The sequence below is a fragment of the Anser brachyrhynchus genome, assembly GCF_964034855.1.
Source record: "Anser brachyrhynchus genome assembly, chromosome: 16".
Lineage (NCBI taxonomy): Eukaryota > Metazoa > Chordata > Aves > Anseriformes > Anatidae > Anser > Anser brachyrhynchus.
Genome location: NC_137734.1, coordinates 9,363,233 through 9,385,567, shown reverse-complemented (window position 1 = coordinate 9,385,567; position 22,335 = coordinate 9,363,233). Strand labels below are relative to the sequence as shown.

The 22,335-nt window shown below is 42.6% G+C and overlaps 1 protein-coding gene across 4 annotated transcripts in view; it reads right to left on the bottom strand.

The window, feature by feature from the left end:
* The window catches only part of PREX1 (phosphatidylinositol-3,4,5-trisphosphate dependent Rac exchange factor 1), a 172,425-nt gene that overhangs the window by 148,838 nt on the left and 1,252 nt on the right, over positions 1 to 22,335 (bottom strand). For 2 of the 4 annotated variants that reach the window (XM_080558288.1, XM_080558289.1), the window contains exon 1: positions 10,104 to 13,468. The exons of the other annotated variants lie outside the window; for them this stretch is intronic. In XM_080558288.1, coding sequence (XP_080414414.1) covers positions 10,104 to 10,370 — 267 coding nt within the window. In that variant the 5' untranslated portion in view covers positions 10,371 to 13,468. Of the gene's footprint in view, positions 1 to 10,103; positions 13,469 to 22,335 lie in introns of those variants that run through there. 4 annotated transcript variants of the gene reach the window in all.

Here is a 22,335-nt window from a genome sequence, read left to right as displayed (position 1 = left end):
CACTAACATGAAAATGATTTAGAATAGAGTCCCTCTCTTTGCAGAGCTGTAAGAACAACAGGGTAACACGAAGGCAGCTTAATCCGTTTGTGTGTTCTGTGCTATACGTTCACGCTATGTATCTTTTGACTGGGATCATTCACAACGTCTGAGCAATTTCTCAGCTTAACCTCTGCATCCTTCTCCCGTTTGAGTGAACCCGCAGAGTGGCTGCCTCCAGCAGAGCACAGCTGGGCCAGCACTCCCAGAGGTGCACACAGAGGGGCTGCGACTACAGGACAGCCAAACTCCTTCAAGGAGTTAGAAAGTTACAGAAACGACTATAAAAGACGCAATGCCAACGCAAGGGAACAGAATGTCTGCTCTTCTGTAGCAGGAGAGTGCTCTGGCCTCTCTTTTACAGAGCACTTAACACACTGTTGAGATTTTGTACCTCCATTGGAACAGAGAAGTTAAATTGCCTCAGTTGTACACATCGAAGCACCTATCTGTTCGGTAGTTGTCAACAGCAGCTGGAGGTCACCTGCAGGAGGATTTACGTCCCTGTCCTACATGTTTGGTGCAGGGTAGCACAACATTCAGAAGAATTCTTTGTGAAGATCCCCCAACCCTGAATGTGTGGAAAGCAATGGTAAGAGATCTCAGTTCTGCAAGTCTTCTTTGCAATGCAATCAGTGCGATTCCGGAAGCTCAGGACAAGGCCCTGCCCCAGTCACTAATTATTCACAGTCTCCTCAAAGCCAGCTGCTACTGGACCTCAATGTATGGACAAACCAAAGCTCTGTCCCATGAAGAGGCACATGTCAGGCTTCCCATGGAAGACGACAATGTCACCTGTGCTCCTCCTGCCAAACTGCTGCTATGATCTCTACCTGGAACAACATGCAGCTGAACGTGTAAATCAATGATTAAGGACCAACCCAGGAGCTACATGGCAAGCGATACAGAGCAGAGGCCTACCAACACTTTAAAGTCAAGAGAGGGTTGGGTTTTTTTGTTTTAATTTTAATTACCTAGTAGGTTTCTGGGCTTTTTCAGTGCTTGTACACTCTCATTCCACAAGCTGGGCTGAGCATGACTGAAGCACAGACTTCACTACATACCTCTGACATCCAGCTGTGTTTTCGTACTCTGCTCTGCTCAGATACAACCTCGTAAAACTGAAGCTGTCAGAGACCTCCTCAAGGCATTCTGTGACAATTTGCTTGTTTGAGAAAATTTGCTACGGCACACCCCAAAGGTGATATTCTTTCAGATTTTAGCAGAAAGGAATATAAGCACATAAAGAGAGAAAAAGGGGGAGAAACAAAAGAAAAGCAGTGTGAATGATATGAGATGAAACTCAAGAGAAGGAGAGCGTGCAAACCGAGTGGTCTTGGGTAGCACGGACACACCCAGCCAGCACATTGCCATTAAATGTGGTTGGCACTCGGTTATGTGCTCTGAGAAACCACATCCTTATTACAGACAGAGCTACTGTCAAATGTCTCTTGGTACAAAGCTAGTAATTATTACTAATGGTATCATTAATTGTCATTTTACTACGTATCGTAAAATAATATTTTGTTCTCATTAAGCTAAAAGAGCACAAAGTCTCTTGGAAACGATTATGTCAAAATAACAATTAAGTCTAAGCAGCTTTTAGAGACTGCCTGTGCTGCTGTGGCAAACAAAAAGGATGCAAGCCCACGGACTCACAGCATTTAGGAAAGCACAACTTTGATACAGCAAAAATAGCCAGGGTTCCTGAAAGGAGATCTCCTGAAAACAGCCGATAGGGCATATGCTCAGGCAGATCATATCTTGCAAGCAGATTTCAGAAGCAGACTTTGGAAAACAGCACCATCTGGATCAAATTTGCAACTCTATCCATAAATAAGAAGGGACAGCTTATGGCACCACTGCAAGCATATTTATAAAGTGTGGGAATATCAGGCTGAGAGGCAAGAGTGCTAAGGGGAAAATGCTGTCTACAAGAGCAAAAAACGCAGCTGCACAACTAAGGAAGTGGTGTGAGGAAGCCACTTCACAGCAAAATGAAACCAGCCAGGACAAAGATGACTGGAAATGAGACAGATAGATGCCAAGAACATTCAAAAAAGGTGAGACCAGCCAGGTTCTGGAGCCGAACTGTGACTTAGGAACAATGGGCAAAATTCTCCTGTTCACACAGCAAACCTCCATCCTAGTAGGGTGCTCCTGTGCGCAGACAGCAGAACCAGGCGCACAGGGAAAGCCGACAGCAGCATCTAGTTCCCCCACGAGGATTTGGAATGAGAATTTGTACAACTGAAAGCGGTCCAGTGATTTATACCTTTGAGAACCCAGGCAGACAAAACATGCTGTTATTATTTTTACCCAAGTGACTAGCCAGAAATTCGCACGTTGTCCCAATTAGGAGGAGACAATTCTTAATGGAGTTAGGTGATTTTGCTTTTCTACAAAAACATGCAAAATCCCATTTCCATGAATACATCAGGAATCAAACAACCAGAGATGGAGATCTTGCTGTCACAGCACTTGACTTAAAACCTCTTTGTACTTTTTCTCAGGGCTCTTTCCATGTTTTAAATGAGAACACTTGCAAGGTGCTTGCATAGCCTGCCTTGGAATGACTAAGTGCTATGAAAACTGCTAGGTGCAAAAGTAATTTTCTTTTTTAGGCGCACTGGTAGCTACATGTAAATAGCCATAGCGCTAGCCTCCTCAACGCTGTAGGAACAAAATATGATCAAGTAATTTTGCTGTTGAGCAGAAGGAACACCGCTCGGTTAAACACTAGTTGCAAATCACTGGCATCATGAGCCACGTCTGCTTTAACAGAACTGTGCTGGTAGCAACCTGGGGAATGGTAGCTTTGGAACAAATGAGGGAGGAAGAAAAATGGAAGAGGCAGGAGAGAACAGACCCTACTAATTGGAACCATTTCTGTGCTGGAAGCAAGTTTGTGAGGGCTACTCCTTGGCTTCAGCAGCATCAGCCAGCTTGGTTCAAGGCACCAAAAGGGCACTTAGGGCTAACCTGAGCTACGCCGATGAGCATGGCATCCACCCAGAACATTCCAGGTGGCAGATCCAGACAAAGAAACTTGTATGGACCATGCTCTTGTATACAAACACTTAGGGTGTGCATGTAGGAAAGGGCAGAAAGAAGTCAGACAGACAAACGGCATTTCAGTTTCTTCCCATGCTAACAGCTCTCCAATTGCTTTTTAAAAGAAAAAGTAAATCTCAGTTCCCAAGTCTTCTGATGGGATTGAAAATTGGCCTGTCTTCTCTCCTCAACAATTCCTTCTCATTCTCTTCCAGGGCGTGCTGTGCCTTCTCTCAGCTCTGCTGTGAGCGAATGCGCTCTCCAACAAAGCGCTACCACCCAGAACTGAAATGAGATGCTTTCTTGTCACTATCATACCAAGCTTATGGACTGGTCATACTGTTCTGCTCAATTTATGTCTGCCTCTGAAAAAACTGCTGCTCAATTTATTCTACTCAATTGCGGACTTAATTTTTTCTTCATAAGACTAACATCAGCAGAGATTGAAATGTCTGTGTTCCCAGCACTGAAGAGAACCTATACCTCCCCGGCGTTTCATCTAAGGAAACGTTTACCTAGCTGTATATGAGGGGAAAAAGAAAAACAGTAAGTCTTCTGCCGCTTTTGTTTTATGATGATTATTTTGTTGAAGGAACAGCCACTGCAGCTGGAGAACTGGAGACCTGGAAAGCAGCGATGAGCTCCAGAGGAGGAGCATCATCTAATATTTAGCACCACACTCTTTATGCATGAATGTCCTCCATAACGCACTTCACTCCGCAAACATTTCCAGCTCATGCATGCTTTAATGGTTGGTACCATGCATCAATAAGTTATGAATTTGGAGATATGACTGCTATGTAAACTCATCAAGATTCCACTTGAATGAGTAACAGCCAAGAATTCACTCCCAAGAAGCACGAACCCCTTAATTCCCCCCCAGTCAGGAAGGTACTCCACAGTAATAAATGGGGAAAGCAGGTATGTGGGGGGGAGGAACTATTCCAACACAAGTTTAAGAAACTGAAAACAAACATTAAGGTTGTTTTGTGGCAGTAAATGGAAATTGCTCCAAACTAGCAGCAATTTACTTTCAAACAAGATGTTTTCGTAGGAAGGGGGTGATGTTCTTGCTAGGCTGCATCTGTGACTCCTTTGGGGTGCAGAACCTTCCTGCTGCAGAGCATGCGGGCCCCAGGAGCCAGCCAGGCAGGGACCTGCACATGCCACCCCTTTTTATACTGGCATGAGCATAAGAGAATCCCTTCCCTTGGCTGTTGTGTGTTCACCACTTACTGCACAGAAAACCAATTTCAGAAATGTTTTTAAAATCTTACCACTCCTGCTTTGTAAAACTGCCTGCAAAATTCAGTTTGTACACATACACACAACCACAATTCACTTGAATCTGAAATATATAAAAACCTGATTTTTCTAATCTGTTCTGTTACCATTTTCCTTACATCCTTGGTACATAATTCCTTTATAAATACTGAAACCTTCACACAAACGAAAGAAGTTACTTTATTTCACATCCTTCTGTTTATCACACCTTGATGGTTAAAATCAGTCCGAGAGTCACTTTGAAAAAAGCTATTTTATACTAGAATAGCTATAGGGGTAGCTCCAATCAGAGCTGGTGAATAAACAGTAAGGGCAGATATATGCAGGAAAAATGCAGGGTTTTATGCAACTAACACTAAAATCAGGGGAAAACACTGAGGCAGAAAATTCGTATCCAATAGCTCTAAAGATATTGCTATAAATTAACAGTTTTTCAGCATTTTCCTGGAACAGGAGACCTTCACATAGTTACTTTGCTCAAGTTCTGGATCCATGAAAACTTCTCTAGGTCAATGGTCTCTGAGCTGAAAAACTTTTATATCTTTCTACCTCACAAAAATCCTGCCCCTATATCTCTACAAGAAAAGACAGAACATGTAGAGAAGTGGCATTTCAGTTATTCTCCATCTCTCTCCCAAGATATATTCTGCCTAAAACCTAAAACCAATGAGAACTTCTTCACTGGGTATGAAATTCTGGTACGCCCAACACTGCACACCTCAGGTAGATCTCCCTTCAATGAAGATTAAACAAAGATGTGGGGAGAGAAAATGCTGCAGGGTTTCAGTGCATGTCAGAACTTCACATCTGAAATTGATAAATACCCCTTCCTACAAACACGAAAACCCCACTAACAAGTACAAAAGATAAGGCCCGCCTCACCAGGGAAAAATAAACAGAAGCCCTCAATTTTCTGAAGAATGCTGTTAAGGAGATGTACATATCGTGGCACATCAAGCCTTTTTCTTCCAGGTACGCCAAAGCAGATTACCCTTTTGGAGAGGCATCCCAGAACCCCAATATCACAGAGTCTCATATGAAATACATGCTGGCAAAGATGCTGTGTGTCTCTGAATTGAGGAAAATTCCCAGTGGATGGCATTGTGCACCCTGCCCAAAAGTTTCTAAAGGCAGCATCAGAGCTGCCCCAGAAAGACAAGGAAGTTTGAGAACGAAGTACCACGTTACCAAGGGAGATTTGTACCTGGGTGGGTCACTGCCTCGTGTTTACACTGCTGGGAAAAACTTTTTGATTCTGTAAGATGCCTTAAAAGTGTAAAAAAGATTTATATAATGATGAATGAAGATAGAAATGATCCATTTAGCCAAATTTGACTTAAACACACATTAGAACGGACAGGTAATATGTAAATAAGAAGCTTCGCCATGAAGATTATGAAATGTCACTAGTGCCACACCTGGTGTATAGTTAGTCAGAAAAAAAAGACACCAAAGTGCAAATTACTCCCCCATACAGAACAAGCTAACAAAAAGAACCTAGGGAATTTGTTTCCACTTCACCCAAAGTCTCAATCCTTCTGAACAATTACACCAGCTCCACTGAAACTTGCTTACACAGCAAATACAAAAAAAACATAAGCCTAGAAAACAGAAGCAGAATAAGACAGCACGTTTCTCTTCCTCCTTTGAGACTGTCACTCAGACATCAGCTGTATTTAACACTTCTTCCAAAAATCAGGTTCTGTTCTGATGGCTGGGGGCTCACTGTAGATGACTCAGGTGATGAGCACAAGGCTGGACAGCCATCCGAGCTCGGTCTAGACACAAGCAGCTGTAAAGCAAGACCACATCTGAGCTCTTCCGCCCTCACAGCCCAAATAAACACCACCCCCAGGGTACCGTGCGCCAGCTGGGCTTACAGCTCCGGCTCAGGGCTCCAGCAGAGGAGCTCTGGCACACGGCGAGTTTCAAAGCCCCTAGGTATATTCCCCACTACTTTTCCAGTGTTTTCCATGTTTATGTGGCAAAACAGACAAATACCTAACCCTCAGCCACTGGTTCTGCTGATAGCCATAAACTATTAATTAGCATGTATTTGGGCTAAGGACTGTGACTCACATTTACAAACCAATTTAAATGAGATGGCTGAAGCAATTTTTGTCCTCTGCTCTGGTCCTTCCTCTCCTGAAGGTCACACCTGCCTCAGAGAAAGGTGTACAGAACACACATCTGTTGCTAAAGAACTGCCTGCTACAATTCAACATAAAAGCCTGCCTTTATACGCTGACCTGGGAACTACGGGAGCTAAAACAGAACCCCCAGTCATGCTTTCCTAGGACTTCAGGTTCTAGGAATGGCACAAGGCAATAACTGCCATGTTAACCATCATGTAGACCCATCTAAATGTGCTTGCGAATATAAGTTAGAAGCAGTGAAACAGAGTAAAATGAATGGGAATACTTTCTGGTTCAGTCTACTGTAGTCTAAACTAACAGTGTGAATGAAATAGGGATTCCAGAGTACTGGCATATTGCGTTCCCTAGCATTTCCAATTGTTTGCAATGACTAGGAAGTACCAAGATTATAACCCTCAAGCATCCACAACATTAATTTTGTGTGAATCAACCCAACCCTAGTGGGCCTTTATGTGTCCATCTCCCTTGGGCCATACAACAGCATCACCTGCATGCTCCAACAGTAGGGATGATGAGGCTGAAAATACAATGTTCTCTCCTTCCCCTTGGATGCATCTGATGAACAAAAGTCCTCTTACGCAAAAATATGAACTAGGACAACACCCAACAAGAGCATTGACTGAAGATAAATCTTCAAAGCAAATGAAGGGGAGGCAGCTGAAGCCTTGGAAGATCAGAAGTGTGCATAGAGGCCCAAAACATACACCCTCCTGCTGTGAAAAATGGATTTGCGCAGTGAACTTCAGGATTCAATGGCTTATTCAATTCTCTTTCGATTTCAAAATCCGAACACTGGAACTAAAAATTGCCTGAGAAGAAGCTTCCCGTCTGTGGCATCTCCAAAGTTCCGGCTCCTCACCAAAATCAAGAAGTAGAGGGGAGCCACACAAGTGAAGTGTTGTATATACTGACAGCTCTAACTAAGCTTTTTCCAAATGTCCGCTCGGATTTTGTTTGGTCTCTGACAGTTTCACTTTCCTGGAACAGGCTGGCATTTCCTAGTGAACATAAGGGCAGCACAAGCAGTACATTCAAACCACTGACAATTTCACTTCACTTCTGTCTTTTAGACCCTTTGTGCTCAGCAGAGGCTTGATTGCAGAACTCAGGCTTGCACTAACTGCTTAATAAAGTATTTTTGCATAGTGCTGAGAAGAGCAGCTAACATACACACAAGCAGACTAGGCAAGCGTGAAACAACCAGATGTCTGAGTGTTTGCACTTGCACTTGTTGAGATTCTAGCATAAGCACAACTGTTCAGACAACTGCCACTAAGTAATTCTAAGACATAAAGTAACTTCTTTATTTACATTTTTATTACTCACTGAGAGCAATGGGAAGCTGATGACTGGCAATTCCTGAAGAGCTGAGACTTATGTTCAACACTTCATGTTCACATCAGCAGACTACAGCAGGAAAACTCTCCGAGGACAGTCTCTTGCATCCAGCACTAATAATTTTCCAGTTCTGAGAGTACCGGCATCCCACATCGTCATTGACTCTTGGTCTGTGCACAGAGATTGCCAACACTGCTTCTGGTTATGCCTAACAGTCCCCTTGGAACAGAGCTACGACCACCAGTTCATTGAGCATTAACTGCCAAGGATTTGTCAGCTGGTTGCCAGAAGACTGAATTAAAGGAGTATTATTCTTGCTGCTTTTTTTCCACCAGGATGTATAGCCTGTGTGACATCTTTTACTCTGGTTTTTCTCCTAAGGGAAATGAAGGATCAAGATAGGATATTTAGCTTCAGATGCCAGCTCTCTTAGTTACTTCCTCTGCAACCTTCAGGCAAGTCATCATGCTTTTCTGGACCTCAGTTTCTCCATCTGCTAAATGCTGGTTTTCTACTTTGAGAGAATAAAGCTGAAAAAGTGCCGCATAAACACAGACCAGTATCTTTATTCTTAATGCACTTCAAAGCAAAAATTTTCTTTTCCAAAGCCTGAGAAAAAAAACAGCCTGAGACTTTTCTTTCCACTGGGTTAAGCTGTTTTTTTGATACCATGCTGCCCCAGCAGCTCACCCAGAACCACATTAAAAGAGAACTTATGTCATGCAGCCTTGCTTCCAAACACACACCACCTGGACACAGCAACTGCTGCCACTGCAATTTAATTCTTGCTTGCCGATTGCAAATTTCAGTTCCTCTGGTTGTGTGCTGTAAAAATTTGATTCATACTTTACTTTCCAAATATTGTGGCTTTTTCTTGTGCAACTGCTCATTGGCGTCTATTGTGCAAAAGGATCTCCTGTGACATATGCTGCATACACAGTGTAACAGACAAAACCAAAAGACTAGCCATACTTTCTAACTTATCTGATGTCAAGATGCATACTAAGCTGGTTTTAGATGTGGAAGGAAACAGGTCAGAGTGAAATTCCCAGATGTGCTTGCTGTTGATGATGTTCATATTTATATACAAAAGGCTGATACTGCAAGGTGATAGCACCTGCTAGAGCAGGCTGAGCTTCACCAGCTCCTCCTGGCTTCAGCATCCTGCAAGATAAAGTCCATGGAGATAGCAGAAGCCCCAAAAAGATGCTCTGCCAAACATAATGCAAAGCAGAATATCATCCTAAGTATCCTATCTTTTTTCTTTTTCCTCTGCTACTCAGTGTAACTGAAGAAAATTTCCAGCACCCTTCACCAGAAAAAAATATCCATCTACTAGGCAAAGTTTCATCAGCTTGACCTGTTCACCATGTCAGAATGCAATCGAGTACATTAAATATTTAAGGCAAGAGAAACTTAATAGTCAAATAAGAGATGAAAACATGCATTACTTCAGGGAATGTTTTGTTCACTAAATAAAGAGAGTAAGAAAGTCGTGCCTCATTTGGCAAACATACAAAAAATACAAGCCCAACCAACAACAGAAACTGAAGTAATAAAGAAACCTGTATACAAATTTTTAATTTTATAGCAGGAACTGCCCAGAACTGAGTTTTTCACAGAGCCATCATGGTTGGCGAACAGTGAAAGGCTATGAAATGAGGTACTATGTCTGCATTGACCGTTCTAACTCCAGAAGTACCACTCTGTCCTGTTTGACTTCTTCCATTCACTCAAAACCAATACTCTTTCCAGTTGTGTTTAGCTCAAAAGTTGTCAATACATTTTAACTTTATTGGTTCATTTTTGTTTCTAAATGCTTTCTTCTCTTGTTCCCTAACTCCTAAGTGGAGTTACTCTGAGCAGAGGAGGCAGACTATCGGTCCTTGTGCAAACGCTTTGCAAACCCTGGTAAAACAAGGCAACATAAACCGAGAATCTGGGTGGAACGTGAAGGCCAGAGGACAGGATCCAGCAGAATACTAGTAAGCTAGTAAGTCAGCCGTGGCAAAGCTGGAGGCCTGGCTCAATAGAAAGCCCAGCAAAAATATAGATACTGCACCACTAAATACACTGGATTTTGTGTGCCTCATACCATTAAACGACTAAGTTAAGAACTCCAGTGGCACTTTTGTCTTCTATAAATAACGTAATCAGCAAATCTCACCTTTCAATTATTTCCCAAAGAAATTATCTTTAGCCCAAAGAGCCCCCAAATCATCATTTGCTTACTGACAAGCTTCCAGAACTTGCTCTCCATGCATGTGAACAAAACACTTGTGCCGATGCAAAGAAGGAGGCGTTTCTTTGTAACAGGGCTATTTGCACATGCTCTGGTATTAGAGCTGACAAAGGAACCACGTTCTGGGAAAAGCCCCTCTCCAACATCCATCTTTTCCTGTTGAGGGATCGTGCCTCTGACAACTGAATGCTCCTAAAAAACGTACTTCTGCAGCTCTCTTTGGAAACCTCCCCCCGCTGTTCTTCCCTTTTCTGCATCTTGTCAAAACCCTCTCCTCACAAACAGCTGTTTCCCATCTGAGATGATTTCTGAGCACAGCACCGGTAACATGACAGAGACAGAAGTGCCAGCATCCAGAGGGATATAAGGTAAAAAAAAAAAAATCACAATAATATCCAAGTGTCCAGCAAGTATCATCTGAAGCCTTGGATTTTCCACAGTAAAAAGGGCAGTAAATAAAACAGAAATGAGCAAGCAGCACTTCACGTGAAGGACCAACATGCTTTCAGTCTACTGTATCTCAGCTCCCAACTGTTAGCAGTGACAGTCAGAATTAGGTAACTGCAGTCTGCTTCCCTTTCACGATGTCCTAAAGTAGCCCCCACCCGCTCAGACTGCATTTCCTCTCCCTTCCCTCCTGCACAGACCAAGAGAACGGAAGACATTGGGACAATGACAGAGTCAGCAGTGACAGAAATCAGTTACGGAAGGCTGGCCAAATGAATTGCCACCACTTGTGGCCTGGCACCTACAACTTTCACCTAAGCACAGAGCGTCAGAAGGAAACCCATCCCCGGCCACCCCCAGACAGCCCCGCACTGGGGCTGGGCATTACCTCTGCCACAGGCATTCCTGCTCTACCCCAGCCCTATTTCAGGGACATGTGCCTCAGACGGGGGGGGGGTGGGATGCCCATCCTAGAAGGCTAACAGCAGCAGTACATTGGCCTGAGCCTGGGAATACTGCTGGAGAAGTGCTGGAAAAGCGCCTGGCACCCTTGTGACCCAGGCGTCCTCACGCTGCCCTAACCACATCCCAGGCAGGGTGGCAGCGTTAGGACGGGGCAGGGACCATTGCCAGGAGGCAGGCTGGATGCGGCCACCCGACTTTGAGACTAGGACAGATGGGGGGGGACAAGGCAAGACCAGATCGTGACACTTGGCCTCAGGGCCAGAGGATAAAGCCCGACACTGTTTTGTTTACTACGTCCGTAGCCTGAGTCTCTTGCTTAACAATACAGGGCATTAACCACTGATCAGTTCTGACAACATCAGATAAACTTCTGCCGCAGTATCTCCCCACCCCCTGTGACCCACATATTAAATAATCCACAGCCCACTGATATTTATCTGCAGCAGGCTTGTCCATTGTTCCCACAACCACCTGGATTGTGCATAAGAATTGGGTTTCAGAGTCTGAAGCATTTTACCAGCTCGAAAGTTTTACAGCCTTCTGTTCCTGCCCCTTCAAACAAAATGAAAGGGGGTTCTCGAGCCTCCTAGTGACAATGTTAGCAGCAAATGGCTCCCTGTGAATTCAAAGCAGTTGTCAGATTAGACAAAGTCCCATGAGACCAGAGACTTTGCCATGTAGCTAAAACCCACCCACCTCTCTGAGATAAGAATTTGCATTTTAGTGAGTTCTTATCAGGAATCTGTCCCCAGACCAGGGCCATCCGCCACTTACACACCACACTTTGAATGTCAGGGAGCTCCTCTCATTGTCAGTTTCCTCAGCCTCCAAAATAACCCCAAATGCAACCTTTTATGGTTTTTTCCTCTTTCTTGACACACATTTCCCGTATGTATCCTATGACGGGTTGTTCCAAGTTACTCAAACCACGCTAGGATGATAGGCACAGGAGCAAGCAAAACTTGCAAGACAAAAGTGTTATCACCAAGTGATTTACTATGGATAAGCAAATGTATAAGGAAATGTGGATAGTGTCATTATGCCTTTTTTTTTTTCCAATCTAAGCTCATTAAACATGTACAAAAGTACTTAACATCTGACAGCCATCCAGCACTTCCAGTGTAAAGTGAGTCTCAAGTTCAAAGCTGTTTCTTAATAAATCGTTTAATAAATCATTTGGATCACAAAGTCAAGCATCGCTCCTTGATGGCAGTCTCTGCAGTCAGGGTCACCACTGTAAAGGACTCTGCCAGTCTCTCTCTAAGCAGCCCGCTCAGGGGAGGGATGAGCAGCACGACCCCCCGGCAATCAATATTTTCCCCTCATGTGTCAGAACAGACAGAGACGTTAGCAGAAAGAACCCGTGGTTGGCAGCACTGGCAGTGCCACTAGTTCACATCTAAACCAGCAACCTGGTTTGTACCAGTCAAACTCCCAGCCTAACCACATCAAGCTTCACATCCAAAACATAGCCAAGTACTTCCCAACACCTGCTCCAAGGAGCCCTGGAAATGTTAGCCCTAACTCTTAAACACCAGCAACTAAATAACTAACAAATCCACAGGCAACATGCTATCAGCACCCTGCATGTTAGACTGTTTGCTCCTTTTATTTAACTGAAAGTGTATTTCTGTGCCAACTGAATGATGACTAGTCCATGAATGCTTTTAATGACTAAAAGACAGTGCTCATAAAAAAACATTAAAACAGCCTCATTTTACATAGGCTAAGTAGTTTGGGAACCAACAAATTAACCTGTTGGCACACAAGAGCTGACCGCAAGCAAAGCCAGAAGTAAAAACTGAAGGTTGCATTGAAAGTGTTCAAAAATTTACTCCATGAATCATGAGATGTCAGCTGGGTTGCAGCTAGGTGTTATTTGTATGGCTGATATTCCTCCGTAAAATTAGCGATAGCAATGAGATTGACTCAACATTCTTACATGAACATACAAGCTTCTTTATCTGAGTTCCACAGTCCCATAATGCAAGTAAACAACCCAATTTTTAAATAATCAAGCTGTAGAAATCTATTGCCTTCTCTGCAGCTCAGCAATATACGACACAAAATTGCCTGTTGTTCTCTGAACTGCTCAAGTCGCATTGCCATCCAGTTAGCGACAAGTCCTTGTGCTAGCAGCACTGGATGAGAAAGCAGGTAGGTTTTCATACATGGGCATCATGATGCTTGGAATGGTCAGTGTGTCCTCCTTTCCTTAGGTTTCCAAGGGCCTGTCACAGCTCCCATTCAGTTTTGCGCAATTACTATCTTGTGGCCTGACATATGGCTCTCAGCTGTGTAAGCAGTGGGTTATTCTTCCAAGGAGCAGGGCTCGTTAGGAAGAGCGAAGGAACTGTTTTCTCCGCACAGAACTGTTTTCTCCCCCTCTGGTCTTGAGATCTGCAGTTCAAAGGGAGCTGAGGTTGCTTCATACGAGTGGCTCCTACACAAGGGGGAAGAAGGGAGTCAGCCATTTTAGCCAGAGTAACCACCCTGAGGTTCTCCCCCAGTACAGGTCCTGCTGCAGCTCTGAGTGCCCATTGCAGCTTGCCTCAATCAGCTGGGCAGAAGGCAGAGTTAAAGCTTCGACCAGTCTTGCCTAGGCTGGGCAATCAACCAGCAGTCTTCACCTGCAACAACATTCAAGTCCAAGGTTTTGCTCAGGTCTTTGGCATCCTCGTGGTGCATCCCCAGCCCAAGCCTCAGTTTGTGACTCAGAACGGAAAGAAAAGTAAAAGGTGCCATTCAGTCTCTGCATGAGATAGCTCTGTAGGAATTGCATTACTCCACAATGAAGTCTCTGTAGCTGACTAAAAAATGACATTGTTGCATATTTCAAATCTTTTTCTTGCCTCTGGCTGTTAAAGGCTGAGAACGCTGCAGTCATTCCCTCTGCTAAACAGGAACTCTTCCAAATAGATTAGAGAGTGACACTTCCATTCCGTCCTTCAAAAAGGTAGGAGCAGTTGCTTCAATGCAAGTAGAAAACAGAACGTAAAACACTGAGACAGAAATTAAGAGACAGAAAGGAGGCGTGGAAAATGGATTGAAGTCACCCCAGAAGAAGAAATAGCAGCCTTCCTATGCCACAAGTACAACCCCTACTGTTTAGGTCCTTTATGCAAACAGCCTTCATGCACTCTGAAACAGCACTGCTTTACTGATTGCATTAATCAAGAAATCATCTGTCAATGCAGGGCATTAATGGAAATACTGCTGTGTAAATATGGATTAAGCATCCCACCACACTACAAGGAGGACGGGAACACGCAGCAGCATTAACTACAAACGAACTATGCATTCTTGCATGTCATCTAAAGCACGAAACAAAAGGGCCTGGCTGAAAGATGGCTGCAAAGGAACCTTGCCGTGAAGACAAGGAACTGGCAGAGACAGCCATTCAGTACCATTTCAAAGGTTTGATCCACAAAACAGATATCTGCAATTGTGACAATTGCTATTTGCAAATGAAAAATCTTCACAAAATACGGGAGTCCAGAAGATATCTTTCAATTTCCTAATTTCGAGAGTGTCAAACAAGGAGATGTGAAAGCCTTTGCCACAGGTAAGGCCTGGTCCAACAAGATCTGAGGGGCCAAATTAGGGTTCTGCAAAGCTGTGTCACTAAATCCTAATTTAGTGCAAGAAAACTAACAGTAACCTTTGCAGATAATGAAAGGCCTAGCAGATAAACAGATACACGTGCATGTGGGTCAGCAGTACTCTTTCTGTTGGCCACCACTACAGACTGCCACTGCACAGTGACTCCGAGCATCACCAACGTGAAAGCATACCTTACAATTTACACCTTAAAAACCCACTACAGCTCTGCAAGACCTTTACCAAGAAGGCATGCATTGCAGATTGAGAATCCAGTTGAGACTAGAAAGAAAAAATAGAAAATGGATTTTACAGCTGGAAATAAAAAGGAAATTCTCACACAGTCCCTTGTATTTTCTTGCAAGCGCCTGAAGGAAACAATAGGCAGGCAACAGAAATAGGTAATTTGTTGAAAGCCTCATCTGCCAGGGACTCATCTGCATACCTGCAGGCAGACAGGGCACTTGGGAGAAGGTTTTTCAAGCCTCAGATACCCCGCAGAGCAGGATGCCTCTTGGGCCACCAGGTCTGACCAGAAAAGCTTACTTGAAGACACGTCACTCTCTGCCCCTTGAGCTCAGCGCTGTCCTTCCAGGACACTTCCCAGAATTGTAAACATTACACTGCTCCCATAAAGCCTGTATGCAAACAGTCGCTGTCACTGGTATGATCAATGAGTTGTCCTCAAGACAGGTACAAATTCAGGCAAACTGTTTATGGATGCTGTGCTACAATACTCCTCCTGTATAACGCATAAGAACCCTGCACTGCTAAAGACTTGTAAGTGCTTTGTGCCCACAGTTTAAGCACTAGAGTTCAAGAAACACAGTAAGTGGAGAATCCAAATAATAGCACAAATTATCAGAGGTAAAATTAAATAGCTTGTGAGAAAAGAGTTGAATAATTTGACAATTTAGTCTAGACTGAAACAAAATGTGGTAACAGCCACAATATACTTGAGAAATTGATGCAAGAGAAAAAGATCACCTCTGTGCTCACTGCAAAAAAAGAGATTAGACATTACAGTAGGCATTAGGAAAATGTTTCCAACAGTAAGGACACCTAAACACCAGGATAAACCATCAGAAACGACCCTCCTTTCAGATCAGAACATGATCTGTCAAGATCATCTACAGCACTCCTGATGATTTTTTGATATACTGTAAACTCTGGAACCACGCTTCCCAACTCCGCCAGGCAGCACGCCTTCCCATGGCGCAAATGCTACATGACCTGGGAATTGGAAAAATAACAGAACTGTCAAACTTTTTCTCCCTATACTTAGGTACAAACAAGCTCCTTTAATGTGTGTCAGTCTGCCTCCTGCTAAAGTCAGACAAAAAACTATAAAGCTGGCCATGCATTCAGCTATGTATGGAGCACTTTACTCCTATCAGTCCTGCTATCTGCAAAGTTTGTTTCATTTTCAATCCACAGGCCCATTCCTACCAAAGCCCAGGGTCTTCGTCCCTTCTGTGCACTTACTCAGCCCCAGACTGCTATTGCAAAAGAGTTTTGTTGCAGAGGCATCAGCACGGCGCTGGGAAAGCACAGGGCAGCCAGGCTCTCCCTGCCCCCCAGAGAGCACGACACATGTTCAGACAACTGGCATCCCCGACGTGAGAGGGAGGGACAAATGGCAAAAGGGCTGATTGATGGTATCACTGCAATAGAGGAGGGAGAGTTGGGGCAAACACTGCATTCTGAAGGATGGAATGAGACCAAAGAAGAGAGAGAACAGTTAACAAGGGTCAGCTGCACACCAAGCCAGAGCAAGCTACAGGAAGCAAAGAAAAAGGAGGTTTATTTCTCACCTGTGTGGCAGCAAAGTGGTCAAAACACATGGGGGATTTACAGGTATTTTCTCCTTGTGGCTCTTCTGTGAGAGACCAAAAATAACTAAACAACTTAATTCATGTGAAAAATCTGCTGTGCTCCTACAGGCCTTTGGTTTGTAAAGCCTCACCACAAAAGACATGGGTTGGTCACGCAACTATCCAAGTGAAGAAAATTGAGCTCAGACATATGTCTCCAAGTAGAAGAGAACCCCTGAATTCTGTATCCTCAGTCCCTGCTCTTAGACCCACGGCTGGCTCTCCAGACCACAAGTGGTCCACATGGACCCAGCAAGCAGTCCACCTGAGGTCCACAGAAATACACAACACGGTGTCTCAGTGAAAAGTCTGACGGAAAGTACACATGCAGGTCTGCAAGAAAATCTGAGACTGTTTTTAGTTCTCTGCTCCAAGTAGCCTTGGACCGTACTCCCTATTGCATTCCCATCCGTACACTGGAAGAAGAAGAGGTTATCACTTGCTGGCGTTTCAGAAACAAGTAAAAACTACGAAGATCCCTCTGTCTTTATGTCATATCCCTCTGATACATGGAAGTAGGAATTAACATCATTTAGTATACCCTGACCTGTGAAATATGACAGCTACAGGATGCAAGAGAAACAAAATGTATGGAAAAAAAATCCTTTGCTGCAAAAAACTGACAATGCCATTGATATCCCTGAAGTTTCGCTGCTGTACACCAGATGAGGCTTTCTTCCTTCTAAGCCTAAAGATGAATAAATATTTTCAGTGCTTTCTTTTGCTTTTCCGTTTTCCATTTTGTTTCACTTTCTACCTCCAGACCATTTTCTTCACATTCTCTTAGTATTCAGCACAAAAGAACTTCCTCACCTGCTTGCATTTCAGCCTGTAGTAGCTGTTTTTGCAGAGCACTATCTGAAAAGCGAACTACTACCAACAGAACTGCCAGCTCAATTCAAGAGTCATAATGCAAACTCCTAAAAACTAACGAACATTTATGCTTTGCTGGTGTTCTTCATACTCTACAACCACAAGGGCTACAAAACTTGCCCTTTAAAATGAAAGCCACAATCTTCCTCAATTTACAAGTGTCAGGAACCAGGCTTTTAAGAAAAACATCCCATGTTGTTAAGACTCAACAGCAGAAAGTCTTGATCATAGGCAATCATAACAATTGGATTTAGGTGAGCACATCTGACTAACTGGAACTACCAAACAGCAAAGCTAATTTAGATCTCTTCCAAACAAATTTCCATCTCCTTCCTCTCCCCAACTGCTCTTTTAGCTGTCTCATAGCAGAGGAACGGCATCACCCAAACCATATGGTTCACCTTCCAGAATCAGAGTTTATCTGGGTCTACTGAGGGTGAAACTCGCAGAGAACAGAGCAGGACAGGAAACCACACCTCACAGATGAGGCAAATGGCTTGTTTGCTGCTCTGAGTACCAGCGCCCTAATCTTGGATGCAAACACGATTGTGAAATATGAAGAAAAAAATAAGAGGCCTGTGATGCTTATCATATTTCGAGATGGGTGGAGTGCAAAATCCAGAGATACTAGATCAATTACAGCCACAAAGCAAACAAGAAAAGGGAGCATAACAAATATTTTGAGACTGTAGGATGTGGGTTAATTTATCTGATGGCACGTGTCCTAACGTAATATTTATACAATAGATAAGATGGAAGAAGACTTCTAATCTTCATATAAAAATAAAGGATGCCATAATATTCAAACCTAAAAATAGTCCTGGTACAATTAGTTATCCAACCTGATACCTGTCTGATAAGGACAGCTCAACTTTCATGTTCTCATGCCTGCACTGAGCACGCAGCAACTGCTTAAGCTAAAACTACATCCTGGCATCCTGATATTAAAATTTACACGTTGGTGGTTTGTCTTTGGAGAGATGAAAGAGCCATATCTGTATATGATGCAGAGCACAATTTGGTTGTATATACTTGCAATTACCTGACCAAGTTGTGGGAGCTGCATGTGCAGGTTACAGCCAAGTGTTCAGTGAAATTAAAGGACTGCGGAAAAAAAATGTGTGTATACAACAAAATACCTACCATTGCAATCTAGTATATTGGATAATTACTGTTACTACACTTTCACATGCAATTAATATGATTACATCTATAAACTGCTAAGCCAGACCTCTAAATGCTGACATCAAATTGTTGCATACCACTATTCAATCTATCTTTAGAACAATGGTCAGTGAATGTGCATGAAATTACTCAGGGCTTCTGCACCTCCTCACTTGAAAAACGGTCTTTGATCACCACAATACCAATATCACAGATTTGACCGTAATTCTGGTCTGGAACGACTATATAGCATTCAAACAAACCACAACCTTTCTTTTCTCAAGGAATTTTGCAGGGACTTTTTTCTACAGCACAGGCAAGAACAGATACCTAGAGAACAGGTAAGCTTAGGGGCTGCAGCGTGCCAATGTTATGCCTCAGTACCCAAAGGCTCTACTGTCAGCCACAAATTCATGTCAACCTTGGTATGCTAGCAAAATTGTATGTCACCAGACAGATGCTTTAACATTTATCAGACTGGTCATCAAAGTGAATCATCGCCTGTTTTAGTTCTGTCACATAAAAGTGAAATATTTACAAGATCGCATATAACGCATAAACATTTCTGCATAAATCGCACTGTTAAAAGAGGCTGTGGGGCGGCAAAGGATTAATTGAATCTTGAAGTCTGGAGACTGAAAATGCTTATGGCTTATGATCTCAGCAGAGACTTACAACAGAACTATTTGCCCTGTTCTCTTTGAAGTTTATCTTACTCCATCAGTAACTTTTAGTCAAGTTCCATTAGCTTCAGACAATTTTCCACTTTGTTTCTCATTTGATCAGTAGTTCTTTAATGACGTTGGCAGCAGTATGTTTTCATCCATTCCCTGTAGTTCTCCCTGCTGCTTTAAAAATTGGTCTGTATAATGGGGCTTTACAAAGAAATTTAGCACATATCCACATAACTACATTATCTATTAATATTCATGATTTCCACAGTATTTCTTCAAGCAGGATTCTGTATTTTTCAACATCACACCTGCCTAGTACAATGGCAGGTAAGATAGGACACAATACAGCCTGTGCATATTCATAATTGAGTAACTTCAGATCATTAGCTGAGAGCTGGTAGAAAACAGTTTGCCTTTTCTCAGTATGGTAACTCCTTATTTTGAGGTTCAATCTAGGAAAAGTAAGTCTATCAAAATCCTATGATATGCATGAGTATCATATCTGTACCATACTAATATTTAATATGGAATCTAGGCACTCTAATAAAATAGCTATAACCCTTGGAACTGATCACCTCATCTTGCAAGATCTGGAGCAAACCACAGTAAAAAGCGATGAGGTTTCATTCTCTCCAAACTTCTGGTTCATAATACTGCAATGGGACTTCTCACAGGTGTAACAGAAACTGCCCAGGAACAAACTGACCAGAACAGCCTTCTTGTGCCCCCAAATCAAACCTATTGGATTGAATAAAACAGTTAAGCTGTAGCGAGACAGCTAAGTTAACATTGCAGATAAAACTTTTGTGAGAATTACTAGAGGTATGAAATAACAGCTTCTAGACACTACATTATTTAAATAGGTAAATACCTAGAGCATTTTTATTAATGTTTTTACTTCTGAGCACAAAACCAATAGCAAGATGTTTTCTCACAACAAAAACTGTTAGTTACCATGAAAAAGAGAACTTGACGTGCCATAACTTTCATGATACCTGCTTTACGAATCCATAGAAGCAAAAATAAAGACAATCTTCTACACAAGGCAAATAAAATAAAGATTGAGTCCCTTTGTTTCCGGGGAAACTACTTTCCCTATAGCTTGGAGGGGGGTTGGGGGAGGGGAAGATTTCTAAGAATAAGAAAAAGATAAAAGGAAACCTTTCCTTTAACATGGTCACATGCTAGTCTTCTAAAAAGGACAAAAATACTCTTAGTTGTTTTGCAAATCCATAGTATCAAATACTTAAGAGATTCTTTTACATTACTAGGGAACACATGGAAGCTTCTGTTAGCAAGCAACCTCAGGGCTGTGAATAAACCCATAGAATTCAGTTGTTTGCTTTTTAAAACATTGTTTATTGAGAATACTTAATGAGAACTGCAGCTTCAACAGCAAATATTTAAGGAGGAGCACAAACTCCCTCACCTAACCTTTTTCTAAAGCACAACTGTCCCATCTTACTTATGGAAAACTCATTTTGATAACTGAAAGATGCGAGATTTAGCCTTCCTTTATTTATCAAAGTGATTAAAGTTACTGAAGCAAAGGAACCTGCACCCCTCCTGTCTCAGCTCATGTTCAACAGGAACTAGTTTCCATAGGATCTGGGAACTGCAGCCTTTTTTCTACTGCTGCCAAGAAATTCTTTCTATAACTTATGGAAAAATAATCAATTTCAGTACAATTCACACTGAAAAAAAAAAACACATTAATATCACACAACCACGTTTGAGTGTTAACTGGGTACCATACCCCAGAAAGTAGAAGGGTTTATGTTTATTTTGCACTGGGTAAGTGCTGCTCACATGGAACACGAGACAGTAAGAACGAGACCCATGGGGCAAAAGCAACAGTTCCTACACAGTCACATCTGAGCACTCAGAAAAAAGCTAATGGGAGTAAAGTGGACTTAATTTGTGAGGCCCACGTAGATTTGAGAATACCGAATCCCAGAGCTACTTGTTAGAAGGTACTAAGTGAGGGCCTTCCACCAAATTCATGCAGAAAATATTTCACTCCAAATTTTGTTTTTAAAAATATCTTCCCACTACTGCTCCATTCACCCTCACGCACTGCAGTAGGCCCTCATTCTCCTTTCCTTGGTGCTAAAACCATTCAGCTGCCTGAATGCAGTTGTATAGAGACTCAGCCCGTAAGAACTAGGTCAATGATTGAAGGAACTTGTTGTTATTTAGGACAGCAGAGGAACATTCAATACGTGCTTCAAGTTAAGCCTATGTGCGAACACTGCTCTAAACCAAGGCCTAGAGATAGGAAAGATCCCATCCCTCAGTGCTTTATTCAAACATAATTACCGAAACAGAAACTCCACAGGGGAGTAAAGCTACACTATCAGAACCGGCCCCCAAGATAATTCTACCGCCAATCTCTGGCGAGTAGCTACTAACAAAGTGACTGTGAAAGGCTCCGGCTGCAGCGAGCCATCCTGAGAAGGCAGCCAAGCATACTCCATCGGTATCTTCTCCTGCCATTACCTAAGGCACATTACTCACCGCTGTTCCCACAAAAACTGCCAAGTTAACAAATATAAATAAATAAAAGACTGTTTTGTTCTGTTTAATATATGAGAATCCCATTAGTTAATAATGCGAATGCATTTAGCTGTAGGAACTGAAGCTAAAAAACACATGCAGCCTGAATCTGCATTCCAGCCTGCAGCTCACAAAATCGCAAATTCAGTACTTAGGACAGAGGAATTTTCTGAGTTTTATTATGATTATTATTTTGTTTTGCCTATAGGGTGGGGCATTTTGCAACTTGCAGCTATTTTAGGAATCTCCTTACAGTGAGACAGAATCCTCATTTCAAATGAAGCTAACTGACACTTTAATTGGAAGCTTTCTGAAATTACAGACTTTGTGTTCAACTATTTGAGAGAGAAAAGGAGGATTTAAGTAGAGACTAGTTCTTAAAGCAACCACTTCCTTTTCATTTATCTTTACGCTAGACAGTTTGCCACTTGGGTGACTCTGAACAACGCTGAAGACAAACCGAATTTAAACAACAAACAAACAAAAACTTTGCTGGGAAGATGAGTCAAAAAGGGTCCAGGGTCTAAGCCATTTAGATGAAATCAAGGTTTAGTACTTATCTAGCAAAA